Raw genomic sequence first — 25,517 nt, forward strand, 5'->3', positions numbered from 1 at the left:
ATAGCTGTGCAACAACTATAACGGCGCTGCCTACCTGTTACCGTATGGACTACAACACACAAAAAGCTATGACGGGCGGTAACGGCAGTAGTGGCTAGATACGCAGTAGTGTACAGGAATGGATAGGGGAAAAGTCGGTGAACGGGTAGGGGAAGAGAAGGACGTCGGAAGGAGCGGGACGAGTAGAAGTAGTAGTAGTGCGACGAGGAGTAGGATCAGGACGTAGAGGAATGGGACGAGGAGGAGCAGGAACAGGAGGCGGTGACGACTAAATATACGTCGACTGTTTGCGGTGCCCGGCGCCGGCGCCCTATCATTGCTTGGGTGTTGGCCGTCGCCGTCACGGGAAACTCGCGACCGACACGACGCTCACACGCAAGCATACACACTCAGTGTCACACCGTCCGAGCCGACAGACGATATCATGGCGAGGCACCAGCAACTCATCCTGACCGCCGCGATGATCTTGTGCTGCTGTGGTGGCGGCCTTATCGTTTCCGCGCTCGATCTCAACAAACTCTATGGGCACATACACGCGAAAAGGAACATAGGTACGTTACGATTTTCTTCTTTGTACTATAACACTAAAATTATACGGCTGATACAACAAATATAAGTGTGTGTATACGTCCCCGGGGGATTCTATCACGCGTCTGTATAATATGTATATCCGTTATTCTGTTTCCGTTATAGTCTCCGACCCAGTCAAATAACATTTTGTCGACCTTAAGGATATCACATAATTTTAAGTAATATAACATTATCGTAGTCATTTAATCCAACGATCGGCCACGCAACTCATCGTTCCGTTGTATATAATACTGTTATACTATCGTAAACACAACAAACCAAAAGGTATGCGAATATGTATACATTGTATAGGTAATAAAATATAATGGGTATTCAATTCACCATTAAATATGATACTTTAACCTAAATCCAAAATATATTACGAAAGTATACTGTTTATGATACTGTATAGAATCGTGCAATATTCTATATTTATTTAGGTTTTAATTTTAAAATGTAGTTATATCATTATATGTTGTAATTTTAAAATGTTAGATATATTATGTATTAGGTATTCTAATTTCTCAAAAAATATTTTTTAAATACTTTATGTCATTGTAGTTTAATTAAAAAAAGTTTAGAACGCCAGGGTTTCCAAATTAGTTTTAAATTATTTTTTTATCTATAACTAATTTACATTAAATTGTCTAGATAGCTTGATTTTATTATATTTTTCATTTTTTTTTATAAAATAATAGATATATAACTTATTATAGGTTACATGGGTATATTCTGATTAAATTTTAAAAAATGTGTCATTGTAAGCGATTAATTGTGTGTTGTATTGCTTGGTTTTTTTTATGGAATACTAGTAAAATTATAAATATCCTTACAGCTCTGTATGGATGACTCAAGACATCGCCGTCAATAAATAAATAATTATTATTAATGCTATTTTAAAATTAATATAAAAAACTACAAAAAAATAATATATTATCATTAGATCAGTCATATTTTTTTGTTTAAATATAAATAATAATTAATTTAAAATAAAATTATTGTTATTATAGTATAGTTTAAATATTTATACGTAAATAATATGTATATAAATTTATTTATTTAAAAATATTATTTCTTAAATCACTTTGTATATACAAATTCATTTTTAATCTTATAAATTTTATATAACATGCTAATTCTGAATTAATACAACTTTATTTAGGTGGTTGTGAGTGACTTTAATGATAATTAGTGTCAATAGTTTTGATAAAACGTTTCCCTTTTTCTAATTATTTTTAATTTAATAATAAAATATTTATGTATATTCATGATTCAGTAAATAAGATGCTTGGTAAAAACATCACGATTTAACGTTCTTGAATATTATAGTATAACTGTTAAGGAAATTACTTCTGTATTCAAATTTAACAATAATACCATTGACGGCGTGTTGAATATGCAATTTTACTACACCGGTGTGTAGGATTACAAACAACAATGATTGTAATCGTATTACTCATATTCGTGTACGTTATATACATTCTGTTGACAGATAAGATTAATAATAAACTAATGGTTGGTTTTTAGTTTAAGGACACGCACCGACCATGAATTATATAATACAATATACTGATGAATTTAATATTTTGCATAAAAAATAAATGTATTTACTTAGGTATTGAATAGTCCTTAAGAATTAAGTTATGGCATGTGAAAAAAGAGTCTAATGTAAAACATATAAAAGTTTCTAATGTTATTGTATGCAAGTTCACACATTTAATACATATAGTATTATTACCATTCAGTTTAACAAATATAACAAAAACTAATGGGTAACTCCAATAATATAAAATTGCAAATAGATACGCATAGTCATATGATGTTTTATTTAGTTGTGTACAAAAACAATATGTGGTTTTCACTTGACCTATCAAATTTAATTCTCATTATTTATGAGTTCATTATAGAGATACTAATATCAAATAATAATTAAGAAATATAAATAATTATTGTAGTTTTACGAAACTTTTTAGATTAGAACAAACCTAACATTGTTTTACAGAGAGTATCACAATTTTCTGTTAAATCTTATTACTTCATTTAGAATATCACAATCTCACGTTTTTATTTGTTTAAATATTCATACAACTTTCTTAGTTAATTTAAAAAAGTTATACTGAATAGTATATAAATTACACGTAAAAGTAGGTGTGGTTAATATACTTGTTATATGACCCGTGGGAATTCACATACAATCGATTAATCGACTTTAATTTTCTATCACACATCAGTATTTTTTTAATTTAGCTTCGCTAAAATATTTGTTGACAATACCAATAATAGTTTAAAAATACAATTTTTAATGTAACACTTTTATAATGAAACTATAGGTTGAATAAATTTTAATTAACATTCAAGATATATTATTAACTAACCAAAACCCGAAAGAACTTCTAAACAAATTTGTAGTCACTTTTATTTTATATAGACCTAATTTAACTATATACCATAATAATATTAGCTGAATAAACAAGTGTTTCTCAACCTATGTATCGCAACTCAATTTTGACTTATGAAATATTTTTTTTTGTTTTTGATGGATCATTAACATATTATATAATTATATTAAAAATTATAATTGTGAAACAATACGACTAGAATTATTATTTGTTGGTATTCCTAGAAGAAGGGTCTGAAGAAGAATGGTGTGTTAGAATATAAAAAAAAGATTTGTAAAACACCGGTCTAATCTAATCAATTGGCATTATTCAATGATGATAATAATGTTTATGATTGCATTATTTGTAAAGTACAACTAAGAGAAAACTTTCCCTTGGTTGTAATAGAATTTTTTTTTTATATGATAATCTGCTTATAGTTTTTATTACACGTTTTTTTCTTGTTACTGTAAAATAAAATACAATTTAAAAGTATGGTCAAATAACATTAAGGTTTTGTAAAGATTTATTAAAAAATATTACATTTATTTTAACATTAACTTGTCAGTAAACCGTTGTTTGTAGTAAAACGATGTTTTTCCTTGTTCATTATTATACAAGTACCACTCAGTTTTCAGTAAGTGTGCTCGACAATACATGCCAATGACGTTTTCCACACAATTTTTTTCATGCTAAAATAATAATTAATACTTTCAAGTAGGTTTATTAGCTGTACATACCATATGTACATATAGTCTATCTAATAGTAAAATACAATATCTCATTAAATAGTTTTGATATTTTATAATGCAGTAAATTAAAATATAATAAAACAAAAATAATAATAATAATTTTACCTTATGATTTATTCATAGTTTATAGTTTAGATTTCTGAAATCATTTTTAACACTCCTCAGCTAATTTTAATTTAAACGTTGAGGTTTTATAATTGTCAAAAAACAGCTAGACTAAGTTTATGTGTAATTAGGTTATAAATTGGAATCAATATGTTAGAAAGTATATAAGTGAAAAATGTTGGAAAGACAAATACAATTATCTATATAATTACTAATATATATTTTTGTTAGTACTGTTTAGACATTTAAAAGTTATAGTAGAGTTATTAACCTACAAAAACCAACAAATTCAAAAAGTTTGAAACTAGTAAACTAAATTAACCTGAATAATTTACAATATGCACTAATAAAACATATGACAAAAAGTTTTTCATTATAACTTTACACAAGAAACCTATGATTTCGTATCAATGCACTTGTTAAATTTATTAGATAGTTTTAACCATAGCTTATTTATTATTAAAAGTAATAATTATGTCAGTGTCGGTAAATAAACTTTATACATATAATATAAAAATATTATTTATTTCCTTTATCTACTATAATATTAATTTTAATGCTATGTTTTATTTAAAACACAGATATAATATATAACATATAACCAATGGACTCTATTTAAATTCATGTTTATTGTACTTTATTATGCTGATATAAATAAAATAATTTACTGTACAAAATTATACATGTTTAGTTAAAAATATTAAAGGATCCTATAAAATATGTATTATATATATAAAAAAAAAAAAATTACTTAATAATTAATACTTTGAATATTATTACTTACTAATCTAACCTTTAGAATTCATTAAAATTTCATTATTTTAACACGTAAAATTAAACTTTTTACTTCAGTATACATTTCATAACTAGTGAAAATGATCTTTTATGAATAATAATTGTTTATTTGCTATAAATAGTAGGTATTTATAAAAAAACCTTTAGGTGCTCTCGTAAGATCTAAAGGATTTTATGTTCTTTGTTTGATTTTAATAAAAACATTTTTTCTCTCAGCACAAAAATTATTTCTTAATACTATTTTTACTTAGAAATTAAAAATATTATGATCATTTCATTCAAAAATAATAACTATGAAATACTATTAAGAGTTTTCTTTACAAAATATATTCTTCTATAATAAGTTTTAAATAGAAATAATTAATTAATTCATATTTTTTAAGTGATTTATATGATAAATATTTAAAAAAAAAATTAATAATTTTAAACATATAATAGTAATATTAAAATAAAATGTTATCACATGACATATAATGAAGAGATGAAGATGTCCACAATAATTTTTAAGTCTGTGATTATGATTTCTTAATATAAAGTCGATTCTACTAAAAGCATATAGCTACTAGTAAAAAATCCTTAACTTAACAATTTAAAATAGAAAACGATAGTTCTATTTAAGTGAAAATAAATTGAATTTTTGTTGGCTTGTCAAGCGCCTTATATAAATTAAATGGTGTCAAAAAATGTGTTTTTTTAAAAAATATAGTACTATTAAGTATATATAAAAAAATTACTAAAATCAGAATTTGAATAAATGTATTATGAAAGGATTAAAATGGGGATTAGCGCATGCTTGCCAGATCGTATACATTATATTAACTTTTTTTTTTAAATTTATTTATCCATTTTTATTAAACTTGCAGCTGTTAACTCGTACCTATATAGTAATTGTATTACACACGAGTGCTGATTTTAATATTAATTACAAACACTGATCCTTTGGTAAAAAAAAAAAAAATATTCATATATTTTAAAATGCCAACTTTATACCGTCCAGCAAAATTCAATTTGCACGTATTGTATATAATTCGTATATGTATTCTGATTACGGTACAGCCGGTAGGCATGCAGACACAAAGATGATTGCATTAATTTACTAATGATATAAACAACCCTGTCTTGTTCTACTTGCAGTCGGCAACGGTGGCAAACAACTATAGATGATTTAGTTAGTTTCTTTCCTTCAATTTTTCTTTTTCTCTTTGTCTTTCTTTTACTCGCACACACGTACGCACGTGCGCTCAATTCATTCGTATATTACATATATGTATAGATAAATATATTTTATATATGTAACGGACCGTTTTGGAATTACAACGTAAATAATGTATGCACACTGGCAATATTATAGTCTTATCTGTCGCCATAATAATATAGTCGAATTATCATAATGTTGTGGGTCTCTTATACACGTAACATGTGGCGCAAATAAAAGCGTATCTCTCTCTCTCTCTCTCTCTCTCTCTCTCTCTATAGATGTATAAAATATTATACGCTCCGATGGTGGTTGCATTGTTCGGTAGTATATTTTGCGTACGGCCGGCGGCGGAGTAAAGACACTACAACAACTACTACTTTATTATACCATAATAATATTATATATAAGCATAAAATGGAAAACGGTTTTTCGGCTGAACACGTGGAGCAGTGATATTAGCTATGGCTGTCTTCCGTTGAAAACTATTGCCGCGGGACACAAAAACGCATAGGCGGGAATCGAGAAGCGCCCGAGTGCGCCAAACGTGAATGTCTCCGGACTTTTGAACACATAATAATTGTTTAGGTAGATAAATACGTTTCATATAAATAAAACAAATAAAATATAATATTTATACATAATATTTTCATTATTATTATTATTATTATATTATTATTATTATTATTATTATTATTGTGTATACTCACCGCACTCTGTTTATTATACCGTTTCGCGTCAATACATGTATAGACACTCGAAAAAAATATTGTCATCGTGATGCCAACTGGGAATTTATATTCTTGAGATGATTTCACGTTTTAGATTAAAAGAAAATATGACATATGCGTGCGTCATAGCTTGTACGTGTACACGATCGCAATATTGCAAATATATTTTTTATTTGTTATTTTTTTATTATTATTATTATTATTATTATAACCAACTGTGTGATGGGAATTTGACACCGATGTCAAAAAAACAACCACCTATGACATCCGCGTAACTCTTTTTCAACAAAAACAAACTTAAATTGGATTTAATAAAATAAAAATAGAATTCAAACAGTTCCAGTGTGTATCTTATTTCTACGGTTACTTATTATTCACTTCAACGTTGGAAAATAGAAAATGTAAAAACATATTTATTTGTTATATTCATTATATAATTGAATGTACAGATCAAAATATAAATATTTATGGTGAAAAATAGTTCACACTCTACAAATTGTATTTCTATTAAATTTTACATAATATAATGCAATCATTTTTATTTGAGGTTTTATTGAATGTGTAATTTTCAATTAACACTCACGTCGGTTATTACTTATTTGATAATATTAAACAATTTCTACTGCTAAGCTAAAGCTTTAGAACAATGGTATTATTTTATTATATTTCAGCTAATAAAAATATAATTTAAGAATTAGATTAATTTAAAACTGTTATTTTAGATTTATTTTTAAACTCAGGTCAACAAAAGTTCGTTTAATTCATCTATTTTGATTTATGGTAGTGTTCTATTATATGTATCAAAAAAATTCATTTTTGTTTCTAACTATTTTCGAAATTAGTTTTGTTTCTTTAAACTTCTGGAAAGTATGAATTTCTATTAAACATAATCTTCAATGAATACATTTTTTAGCTATATTTTGGGTAGCTTATAATAATCTTACTATAATTGGCACGTCACTATTGTCAACTCAGAAATTACAAAATAAAATACGTATTTATTATACTATAGCAAAATATGGTGACGTATAATATATTGATTTCAATAACAAAAGTTTTTTTTATTTGACAACACTATTTAGGCAGCGCGGAAAAGGTCAAAAGTGAAAAGTACTATTAACACTTTATATGATATACTATCGTGATGGACTGAATATTGTTTAATCAAAATTATTTGTCAAATACAGTTCACTTAAAATTATTTTTTTTTTTAATATCTTTAAAAATAAAAAATACATTTAAAAATTTAAGTAAAATGTATTTGTACAATGACATGACACATTATTATGGTAAAAGTTTGGCAATAAACTGTGTTTTGAGTATTATGTTGTAATTTCCATTTGAGTATAACTTTCAGAAGTTATATATTATAATTCATAATATGATGTTTTCTAAAAGTTAAGATAATAATACATTCACAATAAAATAGTTTTATAGTAATTTTTATTTTTATTAACTTAATATTAAAATATATTATGTAATTAAAAAAGTAGGGCATTAGTATAAACATCTGGTCGTTGAATATTAGTTTAAATTCGTAAATATTGTAGTAATACATAAATATCAATAAGTGTCTAATAAATAAACAAATAAATATACATTATTTTATATATTATTTAATAATGTTGTATAAATTATAATTGATATTAAATAACTAATTAATGTTTAAAATATCTAAATCATACGTTTTATTATACCTTAGGGTATACCACGGTTGACGTAAACATACCTATTTCAGTTATAAAAATATTAAAATGTTTAAGAACTTTTGGTAAAATATTTTTTGAGTAAGTACTGTTAATTATTACGCAAATTATACTATAGAGATATCGCAAAGCTCTTTATTTAAGTTTAAGCATTTTAACAAAAACCAATTATTAAACTATTTTATACATTTTTATTCAAATGGCCCGTCAAAAAGCTTTTTTGAAAACCTCTATAATATTGAATAATGAATTATTTTATTGGAATACAGTTTCAGATACGGCTTTCAAGAAATACAATGTATTCACATTCATATTGAATTTTTAATTATTTCTTTAATATAACTATGTTATACAAATATAATAATACAAGTTTACACACTATGTACTTATGATTTTGCACTCAAGTTTTTGATTAAATTTAAAAAAAGTTGTACAATTTATACATTAAATTAAAATATTATTTATTTGTATATAAATGATATGTATATTATAAATACAAAAATAAGTACAACATAATGGAAATTAATGACAACTAACATATTTAGGAATGTGAACATATTTTTCAAAACATAGGTAATATTTTCTGTTTAATGAACAATTTTATTTCGGGTTTAGTAACAGGCCATATTTTTAATAATATTTATATATTTACATTTGATATTACTGAGTATTTGTTAACAAGATTAAATACAGCAGTACCAAAGGACTTTAATCTTTATTATGCTAGTAAGATGGGCGCTTCTCGCTCCATACTTTATATTATAGCTTTTAAAGCTACGGTATTAAAGTATTGGTATAAAAGTAATAAATAAATATGTATGTATATTGTTTATTTAATAAGTTTATAGGGATAACAGTACACTAGGTATATAAATAACACGATTTACAGAAACTTAATAATGAACTAATAATGTTTTCATTGTTTTAATTATACGTTAATATAGTTATGTACAAAATGTATATATATATATTATATATAGGTACTATAATATAGAAGAATAAATAAAAAATAAATATAAAATATCTTATTTGATCATAAATAGTATGTGTTTTTATTTTTATTTTAACGGACAATAAATTGTTGCTTCGTAAAAAAAAATATCATTGATCTTGATTCAAACTTTCAGCTACCTAAATTCTATATTATTCGAACTTTCGGAATTGTTTGTATTGATTTATTTGTACAAAAATAAATATTTTATAAAATTATGAACAAACTGTGTTTAAAACGTTCGGACAATTTATTGATTAAAAGATCATTAAATATGAAATAACAACTTAAATAATTAAAATAGTTCAATCAGATAATTTGGTCAATCGCAGTAATTTAAAAGTATTATTCACATTTCATAAATTAATAAGAGCAATTTGAATCACTTACTTAGTTTGTAAATTTGGAATAGTCAAGGAGTTTTCTGTAATACACGTATAAGCTTGAACATTTATAAAAATATTCTAAATTTAATAAAAAAAATTAAAAGTAATTCTTGATCGTACAAAAAGGTGATTTAGGTTGCTAAAAAGCGTTATTTTATTGTCTATTTTGTTAGAACTGATTACAAGATTTAGATGCGGTTGCGGGAAAAAAAAATGCCAACAGAAAACTAATGTATCATTGTATAACTTTTTTTCAGAATTTAAAATGTTTTTCATCAATTCTTCCAGGCTATTAACTATTTTTATGTTAAATGCAGAGTTGATATTTTAGTATAACCGGATAAACCTAGTGTATATTGTGTACGAAAATATTAAATTTATATTGTACAAATGTACAATGATTAATTAATTAATCGATTAAATTAATTAGGTATACCTATCTATCTATAAAGTGGTTTGCGAGATCAGTCTAGAATCTCAACAACTGTTAATTATTTATAACAAGGATTGAGGAATATGGTAAACCAGTATTAGCCGTGTTCATAATATACCTGTACCTATGTCTGCGCTGTATCCGTTTATTTTTCCCTTCAAGCCAACGGCGCTCGAGTTTAATTCCGTAGTTGTGGCGATTAATTAATAGTACAAAAGCCGCCGCTAACACCTTCATTGAATCCTCGTTTCTAGTTAATACCCGTTATTGAATTACAACATAATATCATACATCTAACACAACGGACGTTATAACCGCAAAACCAAAATTACGAATATGATACTATATAATAAGTACACTTATCCCTACGCCTTAGAATTTGAATAGCGATTATCATAACTGTCGCAATACAAGAAGGGCGTTTTATTTTTCCTATAGCAAACAGTCTCTACTCTCTAGTATTTTATAAAATATCAAATTAATAATTTATAGAAAATTTGGATGTATCATAATATCACATCAAGTCGTGGTTTATAGTTAATATTTAATATGATAGCGGTATAGTCACGCTAAAATATTTATAACTCAAACAGCAAAATGACAAATGCTAAAAGACATTCTAGTCTCTAGCAAGATGGAAAAATATGTATTTTTATAAATTATTAAGCCCGGTTTGAATAAATTCCAAATAACGTGTCGCTTTTTTTAGCTGTCTTATCGAGTATTGCATTATTTGATATGGTTTCAAACGAAAAACATTTCGGTTACTCAAATATTTTATGTTAAGCGAGGGTGCGTGTCAACTTCTATATGTGTTACCTAATTCATAACGAATCAACAAACTAGACACAAAAATAATCAATTATTGAGTACGGCGATGGAATTAAAAAAATTATGTTTTTATATCACTAACAGGTAAAAATCTTAAAATAACCGTATGCAAGCATTGTAGTGTTCATTAGTTTATAAAATTATGTGATCTATAAATACGAATTCAAGCAAAATTTTGATTTTTACTTGACATGTTGTTAGACAAGTTAATATTAAAACAATACTAACTGCTTTAAGTGCAACACGTAAATACTAGTATACTGTTGCTTAGTAATAGAAAATCGGATCCTAAGCATCCAAAAAAACCAATTACTGCGAGAGACGGATATGAGGCTTTAAATTTAAAATGTTCTCTTAGAGAAGCTTAAATTATTACTTTAGAGATATCAGTGGTGAAACTCGAAATAGATGCCCACCACACGTATTATTCACTTATACCGAATACACGAGTGACTAAAAAAAAATACCGAACATAAATAAATTTATAACCAGTGTCAAAAAAATATATTTTTGTAAAACAAATACATTAGGTGGAATATTTTATCCACTTTAATGGTACGAATATCTACTTAAAAAAATAAATTAAACCATTTATACGAAACTTATGTTGATATCTACGTGTAATGTGTTTCATATAAACATAATTTCTCAAGTGGTGAAATAAAATTAGATGTGTGTATATATATATATATATATGTAAAAAGACACAAAAAATAATCATATTATTCTTAGAAGAATAAAGAAAATTAAATTGGACTCATAAAAGCTAACCGATAGAAACCATTATAATATAAGAAGATGATTTTTATTAAATACATAGGACATAAGTACTACTTATTATTTCAAACAGTTAGAAAATAAATTCCAAATCCTTAGTCACGTAGTATTATATAAATGTTTATTAATAGCAAATGTTCAAATTCATTTTAGGAGAACCATGCCACCCATATGAACCATTCAAATGTCCTGGAAACGGCGCTTGTATTTCCATTCAATATTTATGTGACGGAGCACCTGATTGTCCAGATGGTTATGATGAAGATGCCAGACTCTGCACTGCAGGTATAACTGCTATATATTTGCTTAACGTACATTTTAAACAGATTAATTCATGTATTAAAATTTTTTTGAAGCATATTACAAGAATTTTATCATAGATCCTCTATTTATTAAATGCATTTTTTTTTCATTTAATATATTAAGTTATTTTTTTTTGTACGTATATACTATATAATATTTGATGAAATATTAATATTAACTGATTAATACGATATACTTACGTATTTCACAAAATAATAAACAATAACTGCAAAGTTTCTTAATCTTTTAATGTATAGTAATTTACTTAATTATATTATCTCTTATAATATGCTTAGTAATTGCTGCAAGTATTAACATGACCAAATAGTTTATGATATATAAATATACTTTAATTCCATTTTACACCTATTTTTGTTATGAGTTATATTTTCTAATAAACTAATTAACTTACAACTGGTTTTAATTTTTGATTAATTCAAGCAAAATAAACTTTCTACTTTAATGAGGTCAATAAATTATATGATTTAAGTACATGCATGTGTATCGTACTCAATGTCAACTAATTTACTGAAACGTCTACTACATACTATGTAGGTACACAACAGTTATTATTTATGCTTAATTTGCTACTTAATAATGTTATATGAATAGGTAACCTTAATAAATAATTATAAATTTCACTTTGAATAAACTTCATTTTATCTTCTGAAATCTAAATTATTTGAGAAAAAATATTTTTAATATAAATTAATTATTGAAAACCTTTATATCATAAGATATAAAGGTTCAAAATATTTATTAGCTTGTAATTATACTTACGACAGGAAATTTCAATACAAATTGGTTAATATTATGGAAGCTTAATAAATATTTAAGAAATCTTTGATATCTGTAAAAATATGACTGATAAAAAGATCAAGCTATATCAGAATAATTTGAAATATCATTCTGTAAAATAACATGCGATTAGAATAATTTTTTTTTTTGTTATTATACGACATTCAATAAATTGCTTTAAATTAAATATAATATATATTATTTTAAAACTTATTTAATTATATACGTTTTGTGAAAAATATAAATTTACATAATTCAGTGCTCATTTTTTTTATAATTGAAGATTCCAAAAAAAAAATTGTGCGATTCCAACTTATACTCTTGGTAAACAATTATTGGTACAACACAGTTTAATAATGGAGTTAATAGCTTAGATCAAATATTGTTTTAGTTACAATAAGTCTAATTATATGATAAAAAATATAATTATGGATTTAAATCAAAAATCATTAACACAATATAGACTATAGACGATTTATATAGGTAATTAAAAATATAAATTAACAGCTTACAAGCGTCTAGCATTATTTTATTATACTAGATTAGATAAAAACAAAAAAATCATTGTTATTCAACATCAGTTTAACTTTAATAAAATCTTTTGTTATTTTTAAATATTTATTTAATGATAATATTATTTTTACTAATTAACTGTATTCTTCCCTCTTAGGGTGTTTTTTATTTTTATTTGATTTAATAAATATTATTATTATAGTTATTAGGATTTCATAAGATTAAATTTAAAAATTTAAACATAGTATAAAATTAAAAAGTAATACAAATTTTAGTTGGTTAATTAAATATGATTTAAAAAACCTTTTAACCTTTTTAGTTGTTTTATATTATTTAGATATCACGATAATATGATTTTATACGATTTTCAGCTAAACGACCACCAGTTGAAGAAACCGCAAGTTTTTTACAGTCACTTTTAGCTAGTCATGGACCAAACTACTTGGAAAAATTATTTGGCAGCAAAGCCAGGGACGCTTTGGAACCATTAGGAGGCGTCGAAAAAGTTGCAATCACTCTTTCTGGTACGTAATAATATAATCTAAAGTCAATTTATCTCAATGAAGTGTCTATTTAGTTGATTTAAATTTTTTAATTATGAAAAAATATATATTATATTTTATATTTATGAGTTTATGATAATGAAGTTCAAGGAAATATTTTTAAAATGTAAGTACTAGGTATGCTTATTTTATTTGATATTATATATTGAGAATTATTACCTAAAAATTCATGTGATATTGCATGATACTTCAATATTTTTGTAACTCTGACAATCAATACGTTTTGTTTTAGTAATTTCGTACTTATATTTTTTATTAAATTCTAATGTTTATTAGCATTAACCGAGTATTTTTAGTATAACTTATAAAATTATTTTATTTGCAATGTCAATACTCAACTAGTTAAATTAAAACAATAATAAATATAATTAAATTAATTTAGTACCTAAATTAACAATGAAACTGGAAAATATTTCCCAGCACAAATTCTTATGTCAAATGTGTGCATCACCGTATCTAAACTATTATAAATAAAATTTTATTATCTATAATATTTGATACCAGTCACTAGTATGGTTTTGTTCATATTAACGTAACTATGCAATCTATAACATTCTTATTATTAGTTTTTAATATTTATTTAAAACAATGAAAAATCATTGAAAGTTCAATATAATAATACATATAAATAAGCTTTGGAAAAATTGTTACAGGTGTATTTTTTGATTTTTGAATTACAAATTGTACAAAAAGTTTTTTTGCACCGTCTGTCTGGAATCGATCCGAGCTTCCCGTCCTGTAAGGTCACGACTCCCAGTAAAGTATTTCACATTTTGATGAAATATTCATGAGGAATTTTTATAGAATAATCTATTCCACTTGTGATCAATTCTCCATAAGTCAAAATGCAATCAATAATACTTTTACTTCCTGAAAAAGTTTTGGCCTATAATAAAACCTAATGTAAAACTGCTCACTCTATTGCACTGAATAATATATAAAATACAATAGTTTATGAAGGTATGATCGACTATACTAAAAAAATCAAAACGATTTGTCGGGTCGCTGTTTTTGAATAATAGAATAGCTCAACAAATAGCAATCACATCTATCTATGATACATTGAACACATATGGTTAGATAGGTACTTTATACAAAGTACAGGTACATGATATTGTATAATGTATAATATAAAACTTTATTCTAGTTAAACTCGTGATTTGAACTTCTTAGTAGTTTTTGGTTAACTCACAATTGTGAAAAAATATAACCAATAATGCTTTTTTTACCTATTTATTTTGACTGTTTTTGATAAATTAAGTTTTTTTCATTATTGTTTTACGGATGAAATTTTTGTTTCCCAGTTCAAACTATCCCAATTTTTACACCAAGATTTTAACAATACAAATATATAGGTGACTATTTCACTAACTAAATGTTAAAACTTATTAATCTTTGGTAAATAGTATTCTAGTCTGACATTTTTAGAAAACATCTTCTTTTGCCTCAAATGTTGTAGTATATTATTTTTCTTCAATTTTCCACAAAACAGTTAGCGTTCTAAAATTGATTTGCTCGTTGTATTGTTTTAGTACACCCGCGATGATTATTCTATAGATCTTATCTCGTTAATTATTGTAATTGTGATGTTTTATTTGGAACTAATAAAGTTAAAAAATAAATAAACAAAAATAATTGACAAGATTAGATCTATTTGGTTTAATTGTATTCAGAAATTTACCGAGATCATCAACATCAATAGATTTTAAATTTTTGTTTAAAACACTGTCTTTTAATCATTTTTATCAAAAATGTAAACACGGTATTTAGTACAAGTCCAGATAAATAGTGATAATCAATTTCAAAATGTATTATGTATATAAAAAATGTGTTGACCTAGGAAAGTAGCTAAGCCGTTTTTATGGTTTAAAATTTTTAATTCATGAAGAAGTAGAATATGCGTTTTTAGAGTTGATGAACCACAGTAGAAAAAGATGAAAAAAGAATAACCAAAAAAATAAAAAGACAAATTATTAATATAAATTTATTAAAATATTTAGAATAAGATGGTTAACATTCCAGGAATTGACATCTATAGGAAACTTATTACGACTTATTGTTCATAAAATTATAATTTAAAACTACTTATGAATTTCAATATTTTAATAGCACAATCTATTTATAAATATAGTATATAAATGTATCATAACTTGTTTTTATGATATAGGTATTATATTACTTCTATAGTTTTATTATTCGTTACACTTAAATTGTCAGTTTAAAAAAATTCAACGTGTGAATATTATAAGTTTTATGGAATCGTTTCACGTAAATTCTTTACCAATTGCGTACAAGTTTTTTTCGGTATAAGTTGTAAGTTCTTTGTAAATTTGATGTATCTATTCTCAATCGTTTGTCCAAAAAAATGTAAGGTTCATTTGACAGCCGAAAATCTCTTTTATATCCAAAGACTTCAGGGGTAATACTAGGGATTATACTATATATCAGGTATGACCAAAGAATCGATCGCGACGTAAATTTTGATTATTAACAACCTTTTTTTTTCGATTGATCGTAACAACCTAAAATATTCAGAGGCAAACATAATATCATTTTGGTACAATAATTTAACTATAATATATATTTTGTTATAGATTGAACAAATTATTATTATTATTTTTTCTTTTTTAATTAAAATAAAAACATATTAGTTATATAATGAAGTATAATTTAATATGGATGAATGTATTATAATGTGTATGTTATGTTTATAGAATCACAAACAATCGAGGACTTCGGTGCCGCTCTCCATCTAATGAGATCTGACTTGGAGCATTTGCGTTCGGTGTTCATCGCCGTTGAGAATGGTGACATCGGCATGTTAAAGAGCCTGGGTATCAAAGATTCTGAACTAGGCGATGTGAAGTTTTTCCTCGAAAAGCTAGTCAACACCGGTTTTCTAGATTAATTTACTAATAAAATATCGGATTTGTATACAATTATAATATCCTCTGTAATTTTCTATTCCTATTTATATTATTACCTACATAGGTACGAATATCCATCCAAAATTAAAAAAAAAACAATTATTATTTCGTCCACTCCCATCATCCAAAATTCCGTATCCTAGGCATAACTTCCTCAATTATTTTCAGTCAATTAAAACAAACTATAATACTATACTATTTTAATCGTATACATTCGGTTTTGAATCACAATACATATCAAACATAAAGCTAACACTATACATATCATATAATGTACAACTTTAAACATATCTTTTTAATATCAAACGTTTATTATTATTATTATTATTACTATTAATATTATCTAGTTATACAAAATGTATTACATTAAAAATATATCATTATAAATATGTGTTGAATATATCATTTGTCTTAACAGCGCGTGCCCGATGAGCCATTTACATGTTTGTTACGTTTAGTTTTTTTTTTTTTTTTAATAATGCAATTGTATACCCGGTTTTGCTTATTTACTATCGTATAACTTTTTTCATAATAATTATTAATACATTTTAATCTTAACTTCTTAATAACGTTTAACGGCCAGACTCCAAAATTCAATTACGGATAAAAACATATTTATTATACCTGTCCAACTTAAATACGTGATGTATTGGTAATAACCAACACGCCGATTATTTTAAAGCGTTTAAAGCGCCTGTACTTTTACATTGTTTGTCTTATAGATATCAGTGTTTACTTTCAAATTTAATTATTATTACATTTTTAATATTCATTCTTACATTATTTAAGGTACATTGCAGTAGTAATAATTACATTTTTATATTCCCGTTTCATATCTTATAATAATACCGGTATATAATTCACAGGGTGTTTCAGCTATATAATATAATAAAAGAGTATATTTTAGATGGACATAAGAAAAATATTATTTATGTGTTTGATGCGAAATTCGCTCAGCATCACAAAGAAGAGAAAAAAACTGCAAATATAATTTTGAATTATAGACAAGTACTTAGTATAATATTTTATCGACAACATGCAATTACTATTTTATCTTCTATAAATATATGAATGTTTTTGACGTAAGATTAGATTTTCGTCTGAAGATTATACTAATGGAATATTTGCGATAAAAAAACCAATTGACTTTCATACTTACAAACGAATATAATCTCTGAAACACGCTGTAAACGATTCCACTGTACCACCATATCCTATATAGGTACTTTTATCGTCTGTAACACTACTTTTTTTATTGTAATTTCTTTTTGTAATGCTCATTTGGCACATCATTTTCAGTAGAACACCAAAAAATAAAAAAAAAAAAACCATAGTGTTTATGAATTATTTATACTCGTGATGAACTTTGATACATTCACCATCTAAATGTAATAATTATAGGATAATTTATTGAGTGAGGTAAAAAGTATATATTTTCATAGTATATAAAACAACGATAACGACCTTAAACTGACACGACACACATATCATTTGAATACAATATATTTTTTACCGACTCAATAAAAGTTATAATTATTTATTTTTCTTCTTCTTTTTTTCTATACGATTTATACTATTTATTCTATAAAATATTATAACTTTTGTTTATATCCGATACAAAACGGTATTTATAAAATATAATTACCGCATAAGGAATCTATTATATTATTATATAATCCATTAAAAATTAAATTATTATGTACACTGTGTTATTATTTTTTAATTTATATTGATGTTATAAATTTTTAAGTTATATTCCTTTATTTTACAGGTAATGCGCGTTTTGTATACATGTTATACAAAGGGTTATAAAAGTTATTTTTCAAACAAAAATATATTATAGAATAATAAATATTTAGTTACCTATTGATTTAAGTTGAGTAGGTATATATATGTTTATAGACTGTTCTTTTTATGGCAATAATTAAAACTCATACAATAACATTACTATAAAATGGAAACGAAATATGTGGACAATATATATTATAGGTAGGTATGTTAATTTTTATTTGGCTTCATATCAAGGAAAATGACAAAATAAAATACAATTATATTTACCATTATTTTTTATTCTAAATTAAGTTATAAATGTATTGTGGGTTTTGATATATTTTTTTGCCACCTTTATAGAAACATTTAAAGAGTTTTGAAGGTAATTTATAGTAGATTTAGGTCAATTTGGTACTTTTTTAGAGGATCAGAAGTAAAAAATGACAATTACTTAACAAAATAATCGAGAATAATTTTAAAAAAAACATTCCAATTTTTACCATTGATTTTGTATCAATTAAAAAACGACTTATTTATGACCTTATATATTATGATGATGCTATAAACACTTCTGGTTGACTCTAATACATATTATTATACATTTACATGTTCAATAAATTAGATATTGGAGATGAGAATTAAATCTATACAGCTTAGCTTTAAGTATTACTTTCTAGGGACATATCATATTAAACCTTTTCGAAATACCCAACCTCTTAAGTTGAACACTGCAACCTATGCTAACCTAACCTTTTTTATTATTATTTGTCTATTTTATATTTTTCCAGAACAAAATAAGTTACACATAATATTCTATGTGACGACCAATAATCTAAAGTAATTTTTATATTTATCATGAACATAGTCTGTTGAATATTTAAGTCTATATATTTTTATTCTTAGGTTTTTTCTAATGTGTGCAAATATTTTCTTATTACTATATTATAATCTACACAAATATGTTATCATCTTCATCACCATAATAAATAATTTCCCGGGTGATAAGTTAAAGCAGAGGTTTTCAACCAGGGTGTCACAAACTTAAATTGAAGGTGCCCTGAAATTATTTGAAATAGATTTTTTATATACTCAGTATAGAGTATAGGGTGCCTCAGAATTTTCAGAAAATAACTACGGGTACCGTGAGTAAAAAAAGTTGGAAACCTTCGAGTTAGAAACTTGCTAAATGTTATCAAAAGTAGATTAAAATAAAATATTTACCATTGAGTAATTAACACTCGGAGATTCCATCAGCTCAATTATTTTTTATTGACAGTTGTACCTACAAGTACAATAGCGTATACATAAATAAGCTACATCTGCATAATTAAATTAATACAACATTATCGCTTGTTAGGTGCAGTAGCTATTGGTTATCAAACTTCTAAACCACATTATTCATATTCTGATCAAAGTTTTGTATTTTAGTTTTGCTTAATAAGAATAGTTGAGTGAATACTTTTCCAGTTGAAAATTAAAATTGAATCTTGAATAAAATTTAGATATTTGACTATTCTATGTAATATTATATCCTATAGCTAATAATAATATAAATGTAACATAATATGACTAGTCATCTAGACTGTTGCATTAGTTTTAAATACCCATAAAAATATAGTATCACGTTTTGCACATAGTATTAATTTTGTTCTTAAGGTCGTGGTATTCTTTGAAAAAAAGAGAAGTAACTTATTTAAATCAGAATTTTATTTAGGTGTCTTTATATCAATTTAGTATTAAAAAATCGGCCCGTAATTGCCGTACTATACCAATATACTATACATTAGCAACTATATTAAGCGATGGATTTAAACCCAATACGGCCACATCAGAAAACATAAATCTAATTCAATAAAATTACAATCCTGCGTAAAAAACGAAAAACGAAACACCAAATCGTTGATAATAGTAAACATTAAAAACATTTGTTAACAATTTTGACAGAAAATTATTGCTAAAACAATTTTTGATAATCTATGTGCTCTCGGAACCTCCGAGAAAACGCACCTATATTACAAGAATATAAGATATTGTATCGATGTATTATATCCATGGTCAAATATAAATTTAGCCATAGTAATATTATTATTATTATTATTATTATTATTATTATTACTATTGTCTACGACTGTAGTTACCATACTACTACATAATAATAATACTCTTTGAATAATACAATATATACATTTTAATATTTTAATCCAGTGGTTCTCAACCTTTTTGGTTTCGTGGACTACCTAGATCTAAAATCTAGATTTAAGTAGGACTACAGACCACTTTGGGTTTTAGTTCGTTTAACTACTATACTGAAGATATAATATTATTATATTATACGGCCGGTACCGTATTTATCGCGGACCGGCGGTTGAGAACCACTGTTTTAATCGACTACAAGGAATAAGATATACTTCCTTTATGTGTATTTCTTAATTGGTGCTAGACTAATCACTTTCTATAGATATTCGCTGTGACGTACACAGTACTCAACTTCACGGCTGACCAAAACTATAAAGCAATATTATATTATATTATACATTGTTTGTCAATATTGCCACGTGATAAAATTTTATTATTATTATTATTATTATTATTACTATTGTCTACGACTGTAGTTACCATACTACTACATAATAATAATACTCTTTGAATAATACAATATATACATTTTAATATTTTAATCCAGTGGTTCTCAACCTTTTTGGTTTCGTGGACTACCTAGATCTAAAATCTAGATTTAAGTAGGACTACAGACCACTTTGGGTTTTAGTTCGTTTAACTACTATACTGAAGATATAATATTATTATATTATACGGCCGGTACGGTATTTATCGCGGACCGGCGGTTGAGAACCACTGTTTTAATCGACTACAAGGAATAAGATATACTTCCTTTATGTGTATTTCTTAATTAGTGCTAGACTAATCACTTTCTATAGATATTCGCTGTGACGTACACAGTACTCAACTTCACGGCTGACCAAAACTATAAAGCAATATTATATTATATTATATATTGTTTGTCAATATTGCCACGTGATAAAATTTTATTATTATTTATTATCATAAAAAAATTCACAAGAAATTCTAAGCAAGTAATTTCTATCGAGGTTTGCAACAAGTCAAACTGAAATAACGTCGGACGTGCGTCAGTCATCTACGTGAAACTCGGTTGCGCCATCAGTAACAATGTTTTACCTTAATTATACGAAGTACGGAGTTGCATATTAAACCAACGTTGCAATATTTTATATTTACGTACTGTTATTTAGAAAATGAAATTTAAAAAAATATAAACATAAAAAAAAATTAGTATATGGCGATTGATATTTAGCTAATTTCTAACCTTAGCTGTAGTTCTCATAAGCCACACATAGTTATTAGTGCTATCAAGGCCGCCCGCAGGGGGGGCCAGAAGGGGCCACGGCCCCCCCGCTCTTTAGGATAATTTGTTTAAATATAAAAAAAATAAAAAACAGAATTTATGATAAGTGTATTGTTTTTTCGCTGCCCCCCCCCCCCGAGAAAAATTTCTGCGGGCGACCTTGAGTGCTATACGTTTATTACTTACAAGGCACTACAAAACCCACTATAAGGTACATGGATTTGGTTTAATAAAACAGTATTTTACATTAATGTATCAAAGAAAAAGTGATACCATTTACAAAACAAAACTTACCTTTTGTTACTGCTAAATACTAACCACAACAACCACATTAAACCTTCATTACTCGAATCACGAAAGTTTTATAGTATAAAATAAATTACTATAACATTTTACGTATTGGTAATGATAAGTCTGGGACATTCCAGATATATTAGAAACACACTACCTACTGCATTACTTCATCTTACAAAGTTATAATCAGCTAGTAATGGATTAATTGCAGAGTTTTGTTAATTTTGATTTTTAAATTGTGTAACGGTAGTAATATTATGATGGAATTACTAATTAATTATATTAAAAAGTTTGTATGTTAATGCTTGTCTTTTGTTTTCATTTTTCTCTATAAGATTTTGGGAGTAATAAATAATACAAGTATAGGTACGCTATATGTAGTGTACACAAGTATGTTGATTGTTGACTCTTGGTTATCGATAAGTTATAGAGCGTGCAAACAAAAAAAAACTGTACGGCTCATTTCGCTATTTGATGGGAACATAACATGGGCCCCTCGCTTTTCTGGCCTGACAAGATGTGATAGATCTGAAGATCTGACCTTTCTTGTGGGGTCACTTAAAATCAAAACTTTATCAACACAATCTACGGAACCTTAATGAATTGAAGTACAAGATCAAACATACGTTGAGAAAAGTTCCAGAACAGATAGGTTTATTTTTTCATCAGTATTTGAATGGTATTTAGATTATAAATCATTTACATTGGTTTTTGGATGCATATTTACATTTGTATTATTATCCAAAGGAACAATTTATTTATTTTCTTCCCCAGTATTATTGTTTAAAGTTTCATTGATATAATCAGGAGGTACTTCATTTTCTTAAATATCAAGCTGTCCATTTGTGTGGTAGATATTGGTAGTTTCTATTTTTACTATGATCTAGCTGTTTGAAAATTTTACCATTATGTGAAAAATTATTTAATCATTTTGTTTTATTTATGTTATAACAATAAATTGTTTTAAATCGATTAAAAGAAGAAAACAAAGTCACTGCTGTCTGTAAGTAATTTATTTTATAAAGTCTTTATAGTGTGTTAACTTTGATTGTTTTCTTCTGATATTATATTGAATCATAAAAACTATGTTTTTAACTAATCATAACAAATTAAGAATATATTTTTTTCAAAACTATTGTATTGTTATACATAAAAAAATGTCAATAATTCTTATCTCTTAATATAAATAACTATTTAAATGGTATTTAATAAATACTTTATAATGAAATATTCTAATATTATAGTATTGTGTAATTTTCCTCACCACCTTTGATTCTTAAACGACATACAATTTACGTCGTTCGTGTCGTTTATGAGGTATTACACGAGGCGCGTTTTTTTTATTGTGGTGTCCCCATTAGGCCTAATCCACATCGTAAGCGAATACGAGCAAACGTCGATCGACAATAATAATTGATAACAAAGATATTATTAAGATTGTTAACTGTACTTTTTCGCGTATGAAATGCGTCCCGTACGACAATATAAATAATTTATAATATATTGGTAAAACAAATAAATATTGAATTATTCATTAAATAAGAAGTTAGTTAAAATAATTTTAGTTTTGTCGTAGCACGGCATTCGCCCATTTCCAGCTTACTAGTATTGAATTTAAATTCATATTTAATTATCTTACGAAATAAGTGAGGCTGTAAATTTTCGATTATAAATTAGTTAATGAATAATATATCGCAAATATTTGTGTTTATAGAATACAATTAATAAAAATAAATAGTCATTACTCATTACGTTACATAAAAATGATACCTTCCTCCGGGTACTATTATTTAAATTCAACACTTTTCTAATTCTTAAAATATACTTAATATATAAATGTATACTATATAATTAATAATATGTGTACTCTAAAATACATTTATAAATCTACAAACACTATAACTAAAAGTATAAAAATATAAAAAAAAATATACTAAAAATATTATATATTTTTAAATATTTATATTAGACAGACAGCTATAATTGGAGCTGATAGCTAAACTATTAAAATAACAATAGGTACGGTTAATTCTTTTTAGTCTATAAAAGTAAAATAATTGAAATAAATAATGAATATTACTTCACAACAAATATGCTTTATGTAATTTGGTTTTTAGTTCTAATGATCAGCCTTGTTTGAGATATAATTATTTTCTAAAATAAAAGTGATCTAAATGGTCATAACTATGTATTTTTGGCAAAATACAGGAAACACAGTATTTTATTTTCATCATCATCTAAAGGCCTTGCTTTGTCATGATAGCCATAAGTCTCTGTCATTTACCATGTTTTTTCAATTTTGAATAGGTTGTGACTTCTGAGATGTTTGAGGTCTTAAAAATGTGATGTTCTTGGGCGTTTTCTAGACCTTTTCCTCAAGATCTTTTCTTCGCAGATATTTTTCATAAATGTGGTATGTCTGAATAGGTGCCCAATTTATTTTCGTTTTCCTTTTTAATATGTGTTTTATTATATTCCTTTTTTCTCTTACATCTTTTAACACTTGCTCATTTGTTTTCTTTTCAACCCATAATGTTTTGATCATTTTTCTCCAAATCCACATTTCTATTGCTTCTAAGCGGTCCTTTTCATTTTTCTTGATAGGTAGTCCAAGTTTCGCATCCATATATAGTACAAATGTTTTGATGAATTTTATTTTCGTTTCGATGTTGAAATGTTTGTTAGTTAATAGGCTGTTTTTCTTCATGAATGTTTGTTTGGCTAAAGTTATTCTTTTTTTTATGTCAATGGTGGATGTATTATAATATGTTATTATACTTCCCTATTAGAAGAACTGTTCGACTCTTGAATTACAATGTTGTTTAATTTTATAATTGGGTTGGTATATATTTATTATTTGATCTCTTCGGGCTGTCATTGATTTTGTTTTGGTAACGTTTTATTTTAGTTCACGAAAAATCATTAAAATCATTAAAATTTAAAATTTAAAATTAAAAAAAAAATTAAAATAAATTTTTTGTAAATTTAAAATCATTGTTCATCATTAACGAAGTTTTGAAAAAAATTAAATAAATTATAAATCATTACAAAAAAATGTGTTACCTAATTGTTTTAAAAAATAAACTATCAAAGAATATTTATATAGTTACTTAAAAATGACTGTATTTTTATGTAAGTAGGTAATGTTAGTATAAAAAACGGATCCCATACAAAATTTAACTATTATTGCTATGTAAGATCGAATTCTTTATGTTAAAAATTTTCTAAACAATTGTCGTTAATTATAAGTACGTTATAGTTGAATATTATTTAAAATGGTTTAGTACTAATTATGACGTCAATACAACTTGCATTAA

The 25,517-nt window shown here is 25.6% G+C and overlaps 1 protein-coding gene across 1 annotated transcript; it reads left to right on the forward strand.

The window, feature by feature from the left end:
• Positions 1–333: 333 nt before the first annotated feature.
• On the forward strand, positions 334–18,456 carry LOC114119722 (IDLSRF-like peptide). The gene is made up of 4 exons (XM_027981402.2): positions 334–551; positions 11,804–11,935; positions 13,636–13,788; positions 16,542–18,456. Exons 1-4 carry the CDS (start codon positions 425–427, stop codon positions 16,733–16,735), a joined length of 606 nt encoding a protein of 201 aa, XP_027837203.1. The 5' UTR covers positions 334–424; the 3' UTR covers positions 16,736–18,456.
• Positions 18,457–25,517: the final 7,061 nt, after the last annotated feature.

This window comes from Aphis gossypii, chromosome 1 (genome assembly GCF_020184175.1).
Source record: "Aphis gossypii isolate Hap1 chromosome 1, ASM2018417v2, whole genome shotgun sequence".
NCBI classification, from domain to species: Eukaryota; Metazoa; Arthropoda; class Insecta; order Hemiptera; family Aphididae; genus Aphis; species Aphis gossypii.

Excerpts from the sequence above, each read along its gene's own strand:
- LOC114119722 (XM_027981402.2), top strand. The coding sequence starts at position 425 with ATGGCGAGGCACCAGCAACTCATCCTGACCGCCGCGATGATCTTGTGC. Across the intron at positions 11,936-13,635 it reads TGCCAGACTCTGCACTGCAG|CTAAACGACCACCAGTTGAA; the intron begins GTATAACTGCTA and ends TACGATTTTCAG. Across the intron at positions 13,789-16,541 it reads AGTTGCAATCACTCTTTCTG|AATCACAAACAATCGAGGAC; the intron begins GTACGTAATAAT and ends TTATGTTTATAG.